Source organism: Macrotis lagotis, chromosome 3 (assembly GCF_037893015.1).
Source record: "Macrotis lagotis isolate mMagLag1 chromosome 3, bilby.v1.9.chrom.fasta, whole genome shotgun sequence".
In the NCBI taxonomy this organism is placed as follows: Eukaryota; Metazoa; Chordata; class Mammalia; order Peramelemorphia; family Peramelidae; genus Macrotis; species Macrotis lagotis.
In genome coordinates, this window is record NC_133660.1 from 42,969,562 (window position 1) to 42,979,848 (window position 10,287).

Below are 10,287 nucleotides of genomic sequence, written 5' to 3' on the forward strand. Positions count from 1 at the left end.
CCTCTTCACTTTACAAAAGAGGAAATGGAAATGTGTCAAGTTAAGTGAGTCATCCAAGGTGACACAGATAGTAGGTGGCAGATTTACACAATGGTGGAATTAAAATTTTATTCTCTTATTTATAAGCCCTTCCTTAATTCCCCATCAAATTTCTATTTAATCTCAATTTCTTTATTCAGCATATCATTTCACCATTATTGATATTCCACTCTGAAACTGTTTTCAGCAAATTTGTATATTTTCCTGTTCTCATAGTAAGTTACTAATAAGAAAGACCATGTTTTATTTCTTCAGTATTCCTTTCATTTATCCACCATAAACTAGTATTGGACAAATACTTTTTAATTAAGGATTATCCTACCACAAAAGAAGAAATTCATTACTTCACAGATGAAGGAGTCAATTACATACAGTAGGATTTGTTTTATCTAAATATTTATATTCAGCATCTACAGAAACAAAACTGACTATGTCTGAATGCAGATTATAAACCAAATATTTGGTGCTTGCCAGAAATGAGTGGCAGCGTGTCCTCAAGCACTAATGTTTTGCTGCCAAAAGAGGGGGAAAAAGACAACTGAAATTCAAGTTTACATAAATGGATTTCACCATGTAAAAATAACCTTCCTTAGTCAGTTTGCCACCACATCTCATGACCAGGCATCATCAGTATGTAAAGAGTACTTCTATCACTAATTCTAGAGAAACTGAACAAAAACTGTAAATCAGAGCAAATTAGCAATTTCTCTTGAAGGCAATTTCACTTAGCAGGAATTCTTTCTTTATAACTTTTGGTACTTTCAGAATTCAATATTACACCAACTACTAAAGTACTCTTTCGAATTTTCATCGCGGCTACATCCTTTTTGTGAAGAAAGGTCATGTTAGCATCCTATTCAACCGAAATGAAGTATGGTAGATTTATGCAATAGAAGGAGAGTTGGATGAGTCTCCCATTGGTCAATTTTTAGAAACTTTTCCACAAAGCCAAAGTGAGGAAATTTCTGCATCCTGCTTCACTGTTCTCAGAACTGCTGACATGGTAGGATTCTGCATCTGTGGCTACTTTGGCAAATCATGGAAGGAAAACAAGTCAAGCTTGACACCAGTAGTAAGAGTTTCTAAATTTACAGTGAGTTTCCAAATACAGTAGAGCCTCTTCCCAAATCAAGGAGTGATGTTGATGTTCTATGTGGCGACAGAGGGTGGGGTGAGCAAGGGAGCAGGAAACAAAGGCAGAAGCAAAGAGAACAGAACACACTGTTGTAACAGTGTTGCATCAATTTAAAGAGGTAAGTGGAAGTCAATTCAAAGGCACAAAGATAGCAGATAGTACCCATATGTGAAGAAGAACAGTATGGACACTCTGCCTGAAATGCAAAAAGGGGAGGAACTTAGGTAATGTGGAAAAAGACTTGGAAAAGCAGTTTGGGTTTTTAAATGCCAAACAGAAGAGTCAAGATTTGTTTTTAGTAATAATGAGCAACTAAAATTTATTGAATAAACACTGACTTAATCAGATCCAAATTTTCAGAGAATCAGTATAAGTAGACTTGAGGAAGATGTTTGGTATAGGAAGTCTTGAAGACTTAACTGTCCTTCTGTCAGAGGTGATGTGAACATGAACTAGGATGCTGAACATGTATGGAGTAAAGAAATTGACTGCAAGAAATATGGAGGCAGAAGCCACAAAATCTGGCAACTGACTGGAGAAGAGGGATGAGCAACAGTGAAGAGTCAAAACTAAGGTTTTAGATCTAAGAGATTTTTTATGACAGAAATAGGGAAGTTCAGCAGAGATGACGGGTTGAAGGAAAAAGATAGCATTTTAGCATTTTTGTGAAAAATAGCCTTGATCTCAATGACATCCTGATAGAAACTGGGGAAACTCTACTTTGAGAACTGCTAGCCTAAGTCATCAGGCTTAAATAAGACAAATTATAAGAGAATTTCAAATCTATGTATTTATTTGCTGTTGCTGTTTAGTTGAATTACATGAGGGAAAAAGGATGGGAAATGTAGCCTTCCTTAGCTGGCTAGAGCTGGCACAAGAGAGGGGTGAAGGGAAAAAAAGAAGTAAGGACATTTGAAAGGCACTCAGCAGAATTCATCATCTGTTGAAATTATATTAAAATGTTGCTAAACCACTAAAAGCCAATTAGATGATTTCGATTACATTAAATTAAAAAGTTTTTGCACAGATAAAACCAATGTAATCAAGATCAAAAGAAAAGTAGTAAATTGGGAAACAATCTTTACAACTAATGATTCTGACAAAGGACTCATTTCTAAAATATACAGAGAACTGAGTCATATTTTTCAAACAAAAAGCCATTCCCCAATTGACAAATGGTCAAAGGATATGCAAAGGCAATTTACAGATGAGGAGATCAAAGCAATCCATAGCCATATGAAAAAATGCTCTAAATCATTAATTATTAGAGAAATGCAAATTAAAGCTTCACTGAGGTACCACCTCACACCTCTCAGATTGGCCAGTATGACCAGGAAGGATAATGATCATTGTTGGAAGGGATGTGGGAAATCTGGGACACTATTACACTGTTGGTGGAGCTGTGAACTCATCCAACCCTTCTGGAGAGCTATTTGGAACTATGCCCAAAGGGCAACAAAAATGTGCATACCCTTTGACCCAGCAATACCACTACTGGGTCTATACCCTGAAGAGATGAGGAAAAAGGGTAAAAACATTACTTGTACAAAAATATTTATAGCAGCCATGTTTGTGGTGGCAAAGAATTAGAAATCCAGTAAATGTCCTTCAATTGGGGAATGGTTTAGCAAACTGTGGTATATATATGTCATGGAACACTATTGTTCTGTTCAAATCCAGCCTCAGATACTTAATAATTGCCTAGCTGTGTGGCCTTAGGCAAGCTACTTAACCCCATTGCCTTGCCAAAAAAGAAAAAAGAAAAAGAAAATTATAAAAGACTCATCTTTACTGAATTTCTGTAACAAGACTGCAAAATGTTAAAGTGTTGTTTCTTGTATTAGCAAAAGTACTAGAGAAATAGAAGTTATGGAACTAAAATTCTGAAATTTCATCCATTTAATCCATATTGCTTCCCTCTGCACTCAGTTTCTTTACAAGTAGAAGTCCTGAATTTGCAAGAAGAAGGTTTTTTTTTAAATAAGGTTATGCAGTAGTTTTCTCCCAGAAAGTTATAACATATATGTTATTTGTATATGATATATGTATACTATATACTATATAAATATATAAGGGCTTCTAAATTTCCTCCCATTTACAGAGTAAAATTTATAAAGAGCAACTTTGCATAGGGACCTAGAATGCATATCAAAAGGCAAATCAAATTTTCATCAAAGTTGGGCTGAGCAACACCAGCGAGTTTCTGTAGCCCCGAGAAATCTGAAAGGCATTATGACAGCAAAGTACGAATGGGCAGAACAAGAGCTTGAATATTCAGTATTATATTATATGTGTGTATTATATTATCATGCAAATCAGAAGTTCTTTGTCCATAATAAGATAAGTTTTGTAAAAACTTACAAAATAAATACAGGAATGGTTATATATATTAATAAATAATTCTTTGCTCAATAAAAAGTTATACCCAGGGTTTATTATATATAGTACTCTTACTTGAAATGTTTTGGGTGAAAAAATCAATTCATTAGAAATGTTATTTACATGCAAATTTTCAGGAATATTTATACTGTCCACATTGACATGCACATGTTTACCCTCACTGAGCCTGCAGGTTGTACTCTAACACTACACAAATCTTTCACATTATTTACCAAAATAAACTTCAAATGGGTAAATGGACTCAAGACTTAAAGGGTGATAATATGAGCAAATTAGAGAATCAAGGAAGAAATTTCTTTTCTGATCTACAGATAGGAAAGAGTTTGTGACCAGACTAGGGAAACAAAGAATCGCTGGCAATAAAATGAAGAAATCTGATTCTATAGATTAAGAAATTTTTGCAGAAAGAAAATCAGGGTAGTAAAAATTAGATAGTTATCAGGTAACTGGAAGAAATATTCACAATAAATTCTGCATGTCATATATATGTCTGTGGTATTATATCCTATATATGTATCTACACATATATTTAAAAAAATAATTCTAATTTTTTAGAAGACATTCCCAAAAATGTAGACAAAGAATAGTAAGAAGCATTTCCAAAGGAAGAAACCCAAGGAAAAATGCATAATAATTAGAAAAATGCAAATGAAGGCAACTGTTTAGGTTAGCAAAGATGATAAAAAAAAGATAATTGCTAGAGAGGTTAGGGAAAAACAGAAAAACTAAGGGAATGCTGATGGAAATATGAATTAGTTCATACATTCTGGAAAACAATTTGTAACTAGAGCCAAAAAGTGACTCAGAAAAACTACTTCTTCTAGGCCTATACCACTAAAGAGAGCAAAGGATGAAGAAATGATTGTAGCGGCTCTTTCCATAATAGAAAAAAATTAAGAAAGAAAAGTTCTGAACATCAGAATGACTAAACAAATGATGACAATTGAAGGGAATGAACTATTATTATACCATAAGAAAATGCAAAGTATATATTTTCAGAAAAATTTTGGGAGAATCTCTAGGACTGATATAGACTGAAGTAAGCAGTACTAAGAGAATAGTTTGTATAATCAGACCAACATAATTTTAAAAAAATGACTTTGAAAGACTTGAGAATTCTGATCACTATACTGACCAAACATAATACCAGAGAACAGAATATGAAACATGTTACTATCTCCTGACAGTGAGAAACTCATAATGCAGAATGAGACTTTTTTAGATATGCCCAATGGGGGAATTTGGTTTGACAACACACACTTGTTAAAAGGACTTAGACCTAGTCCATTTTTTTTTGTTTATTTGAGAAGAGGTAGGATATGGGAGGGTGAGATAAATGTTTGTTGATTGAGGAAATAATGATAATGTAAAACTAAAAAAATAAAAATAAAGCTACCCTAATCAACTAGTGAATCATATATAAAAGTGGATCATAAACACATTTGAATTCAAAAAATATAAATAACCAAGTCTAGAATGCTTCAAATGGATCAATTGGCTAAGGAAACACGAAAAACTTATGCCTATGGTTTATATGAAAGTCATACCTTTTAAATTTCACACAGAATATTTTCTTGTAGTTTTTCTGAATAGCAACTAAGCTCTTCTTAACTTATACATATAAAGAAGACTATACTCAGCATAAATTGGGTTTAGAGGAAGATAATGTTCAAAGATTAACAAACTTTTTCTGAAATGATTGCAATCATCTCAATTAATTTAAAATGTTATCATCTATCTGATTTAGATCAAGAATGGATTATCCAAAATGACCTGCAAATTGCTTCCCACAAACATCCTCCCAGGTCTGGTTTACTGGTTTATTGAGGCAACAAACAAAAAATGAGAGGGGGGGAGATAATTAAGGAGTATATATGTGTGTATATGTTGTGTGTGCGTTTGGGGGGGACAAGACAGGGGAAAGATGCAGGAAAGGAAGAATAGTCAATGATATAATATCTCAGACAAAATCCCAAAACTGAGTGATTTTGAGATTGTCATTTCATTATTATTCACATTGCTTTTCCTCTACAAATAATTGGCATGAATGTGCATTTTCTTGACTCCTTTCAGGGGCTTAAATCATTACTTAGAAACATCAATCATTCTATTAAGATATTCTTACTAAAAAGCTTTCCAGTGAAATGATCATCACTAACCTGTCTCCCGTTAATGGCAAAATAGTGGTCGCTTGGGAGGAAAACACTATGAAAGATAATCTCATCCGAGGGCTGAAAAATAAGAAAACAGATGGTTAGGTATTTGAAAAAAAGATAATATAGTACAGACATTCACAGTGTATGTAGACATATATATGCATATATGTATATACATATATAGGAAATTCAAGGAAGACTGGTTAAATATGTGAATATATTTACATATTTTACATATATGCATGATACATTTACATTAAAACATGTTTCCTTGAATGATTTAGGACTTGCAAATGGACAATGAAGAGACATGGAACTAGACTTGAAAACAGGAAGATGTGGGTTCAAGGCTTGACTCATTTGCATGATCTTGAATAAGCTCAGGGTCACATAACCTTCCAGCCTAAGGTGAAGAGGCTGAATTGTCACTGGAGAACTGTGTCCACTGATGAGTCCCAACCCTACACCCTTCCCCTCCTCCTACCCCTAGTATACTTTTAAACTGTGTTACTGTCATCTAAGTTATATATAAGTATATATTTTATTCTCTGTAACCAGTATGTCTCTATGACCCACAGAAATATGTTCAGAAATGTATTATGTTAGAAAAAATTTCAAGTCAATATTAAATTCTTATGCAGGAAATGCTTTCCTTCTCTGAGTGTTTTTAACAATAATTTATAAATTTCACCTGATAGATTATTTCCAGTGATCCTGACCAAGAAATTGGACAAAATAGTTAAAATGCTAACAAGTACCCTAACAAAATCCTCGCTGAATTGTTCATAGTTAAGTGAATATGACATTTAAATACTACATGAAAAAATGTGAGAGAAAAGTACATTTTTTTAATTACACTACTCCAGTCTTCCTGATTCAAACAATTACATTTCCCACAGGAAACAATTCTTGCCACCCTTTATATCTAGCCAGCAGTAGGAAATACATTACACAGAATGATTCTTTCATCTGAGATACTCCTTGAAACCATTACTGAAAATCGGAAATTGTGAACTGATTCAATAATTAATTTTTAATTATTCAGATATGCTCTCTAGCAATCTTTTAGCCTCTTGGTATAGCCTGTTTCCATTCCTTTTCTACAGTCCCTCGGAAGGTTAGAGCTAAGGAAATGGGTATTGTATAAAAGAGTCTATGTTATAGAAAAATGATTTCCAAACCAACTGAAACCATAAAAGGACACACTCTTACAAAAAGTGTTCCACTCAATCCAACCAACAGTTCTCATGTATAAGGATACAGTGTTGGAAATTTGAAAAACAAGACGAAAAGAAAGTCATTCCCTGCAAAGAATTTTCATTTTATTGGTAGAGGAGAGGAGATACAATATAAGATCATAGATTGAAAACTGAGAGACCTCAGAGGTGATCTTGTCCAACCCTTCATTTAGAGATGAAGAAATAGAAGCCCAGAGGTTACATAATTAATTAGGCCAATGTGTGATGCATTTCAGAATTAAGGTCAAACCTAGGTCCTCTGATTTCAGATGCTGCCACATATATTTTAAGTTACTACCACTGTATATGAAGTCATTTCAAGAGGAAGAATGCTAAAAACTGGGGAGATCTGGAAAGCCCTTATGAAGGAGGTGTCACCTTAGATGTATGTAAACTGGGGTTTGGACTGAAGTTGTCTGATTCTCATTTGCTCCTTTCACTGGATGCTAATTTTTCACTATTCCTTAATAAGGATCAGAAATCATGGTGTGGTGAAAAGTACTAGATTCAGAAGTAGAAGACCTGGATTTTTATCCCTCCCAGATTGATGGAAAGTAAAATACTCTTTTTGTTAAGAGTGCTAAATAGATGTTAGTATTCTTGAATAGAATCAGGTCTGGAATAGTTGAAAGAATGTGAAATTGTAGTCAAGTACCTGGGCTCAAATCGTGATTCTCTTGTTTACTTGTCTCTATGACTTTGAATCAGTCATGGATAATCTCAGATGCCCTCATCTGAAAATGACAGGTTAGGGCTCCATCACCTTCTTGATTCCTTCTACTTCCTGAGGTCTTTTCTGGCTCTGTATGAATGATTCCTCGAATGCTCATTTGTCCCTTCCATATGAATCGAGCCTGATATTTTAGATTTCTCTTTTGAAAGAAATCTTTACTTATTTCATTTTCTCAAGCATTTATACTAGGGCACCTTACTGTAGTTCAGAAAATAATCCAAAAACAGTGTTAAGGTTAACTGTGGATGACTTTTCATGGACAAGCAAAAGGCATATATTGTTTTACAGGGACAGGCTGATCTGCTGCCAATAACTGAAAGCATAGATTTCCTAGGCTTCTACAGATTGTTTGAAGTTACTTGCAAAATGACTTTCAAAATGTTTTGATCATCCAAGGCTGCTTTACAGAAAACATTTGGACTAACAAGAATGAAAGAAGTAATATTTAATGATACAGTTCTTCTTCATATCCTTACCATTAGAAGGTTAAATTTCCAGTTACCTCCTACATTTTACTTAGCAGAGTGGAGGGGGGTAGGGTAGGGGTGGGGGGGGGGGAGAATCTAACCAACTCCTGTAGTTTTGTTTGTTTCTCCTAAAAAGGAATACTACTAGGACATTATCTTCTTTCAAGATAACTGCATTTTAGCAAAAGATTAAACTGGGTTTAATAGTAATGTTTTATACTGTATATAAAAGTCATTCCTTAGGAGTGAAATTTACTGGCATATGCAGAAGAGTTAAATTTTAAGAGTTCAACACACCCACACATTATCTAAACAAACTTTTCTTTCAACAGACCCACACAAAGGACCTTTTTTGGTATTTGTTTAGCAATTTGTTTCAACACTCTTTTAATTTAGAAACTAATATATTTTTTAAAAACTGAATGGAAGAATGATCCAATATTTTAAAACATGTCGATGAAGTATAAAACAAAGGGGGAAAGAAGACAGAGACATGTGAGAGAGCAGGGAACCTACTCCTCCAAAAGTTTCAAACAAGTTCTCGAATATCCAAAGAGCCGGTACCTCTGAATAAAAAAAAAAAGTGTGGCTAAGGGCTTTCTCTCCCCCTCTCTGTTTCGGGAGTGAATATCAAGCAAAGGGCTGGGTGCATCCAACTCCAGTATGCCTTGGGTTCTGGGAGTCCAAAGAAATGGCTATTCTGAAAGGACTGGCACCGGCTGGGGGGATCCTTTTCAGTTGGGGTCACTTTCTATTTGTTTACTACGAGGGGAGAGCCATGGCAGTACCTCACAAAGCGCTCGGTGAGCTGTTTCACAAAGTCGTAGATCTGAAACCAGTTCTGGGCCACGCTTCCAGATCTGCAAATAGACAAATGGAAGCCGTTAGAACGCGCCCTGGGGAAGGAGCCCGAGCGCGGGTGGGCGTGCTGACCCTTCCCGAGCGGCGCTCGCTTCCCAGCCCACATCTTTCCACTGGGAACGAGGAGGCTGCGCCTTCCCGGGCAGCCCTGGGTGCCCCGGTCACGTCTCCTCCTGCTTCGCCCTTAGGAGACGGGGCAGCTGGAGTCTGGACTCGGGCGGCTCTTTGGGGGATTGGGCGCTGGGGGGTCCTTAGAGGCAGGAAGGGAGGAAGCGGGGAGTCCCCACCCCGCCCGCCGGCTGGCGGCGGCCGCCCCCCGGGGCCTCGGGGTCAGCAAGCCGGCCCCGCATCCAGGCGGCCGAGGCCGCTCCCGCCCCCCAGGCCGGGGGCCCCCCGCCCCAGGCCGCCCGGGCCCCGGGCTCGGCTGAGCACTGACTTGTCCAGCACGAAGTAGAGGTCGAAGGCTCCGTGGCAGGAGGTCTGCTCCTCGGCCTGGGCGCCCCCGGGGCCCCGCGGCAGCCAGAGCCCCAGGCAGAGCCCCAGGCAGAGCCCGAGGCAGAGCGGGCGGCCCCGGGCCCCCATCCCGGCCGCTGGGACGCCCCGCCGCCGCCGCGCCGCGCCGCTCCGGCCTCCCGGCTCCGCTCGGCCCCGCAGCCCGGCCCGGCCGAGCCCGGCTCCTCCTCCGCCGCAGGACAAAGGGACCCGGGGCCGCCCCCGGCCCAGTCCCCGCCCTCGCCCCGACTCCGGGAGGAGCCCACGCCCTCCGCCCAGGCCCGGCCCGGCCCGGCCCGGGATGCAGCTGCGCCGGCCCCTGGGACGGCTCCCGCAGCTGGGCCCAGGCTGCGCCCCCGCCCGGCCCGCGCCTCCCCAACTTTCCGGGGCCGCCCCGCCCCGCCGCGCTGGGGCCCCTCGCTGGGAGGAGGCTGCTCTGCCCGGGGCGGCGGGCCCGCCCCCGATGGGGCCGGGACGGAGATGGGGTGTCACGGAGCCCCGGGACTGAGCCGCGTGCGCAGCCGGGCAGCCTGCGAGGGGCCGCGGCGCCGGGCCCGCGCCCACGAGAGAGCGGCACCCCCAAGGGAGCAGACCTCGCCCGCCACTGGCCGGGTGACCCTGGCGCAGTCTCCTGCAAGCTAGACCGGGGGGGGGGGGGGGGGGGCGGAGCCCGGCTCTGCTTCCTGGACCGGTGAAGGCGCCCCTGGCCCTTTTCGGTGTTCCCAGCAGCTCTGGGCAGAAGGTTGTGCCCATCCGACGGGGGAGG

At 39.8% G+C, this 10,287-nt stretch overlaps 1 protein-coding gene across 1 annotated transcript in view; it reads right to left on the reverse strand.

Annotated features, from left to right (window-relative positions):
- The window catches only part of ANTXR2 (ANTXR cell adhesion molecule 2), a 209,561-nt gene extending 199,987 nt beyond the window's left edge, over nucleotides 1-9,574 (reverse strand). Inside the window, exons 1-3 of the mRNA XM_074228566.1 lie at nucleotides 9,466-9,574; nucleotides 8,957-9,028; nucleotides 5,734-5,805 (exon numbers count right to left, since the gene is read on the reverse strand). Of these exons, the coding sequence (XP_074084667.1) occupies nucleotides 5,734-5,798 (65 nt within the window). The 5' untranslated portion in view covers nucleotides 5,799-5,805; nucleotides 8,957-9,028; nucleotides 9,466-9,574. The remainder of the gene's footprint in view (nucleotides 1-5,733; nucleotides 5,806-8,956; nucleotides 9,029-9,465) is intronic.
- Between the last annotated feature and the right edge of the window lie 713 nt (nucleotides 9,575-10,287).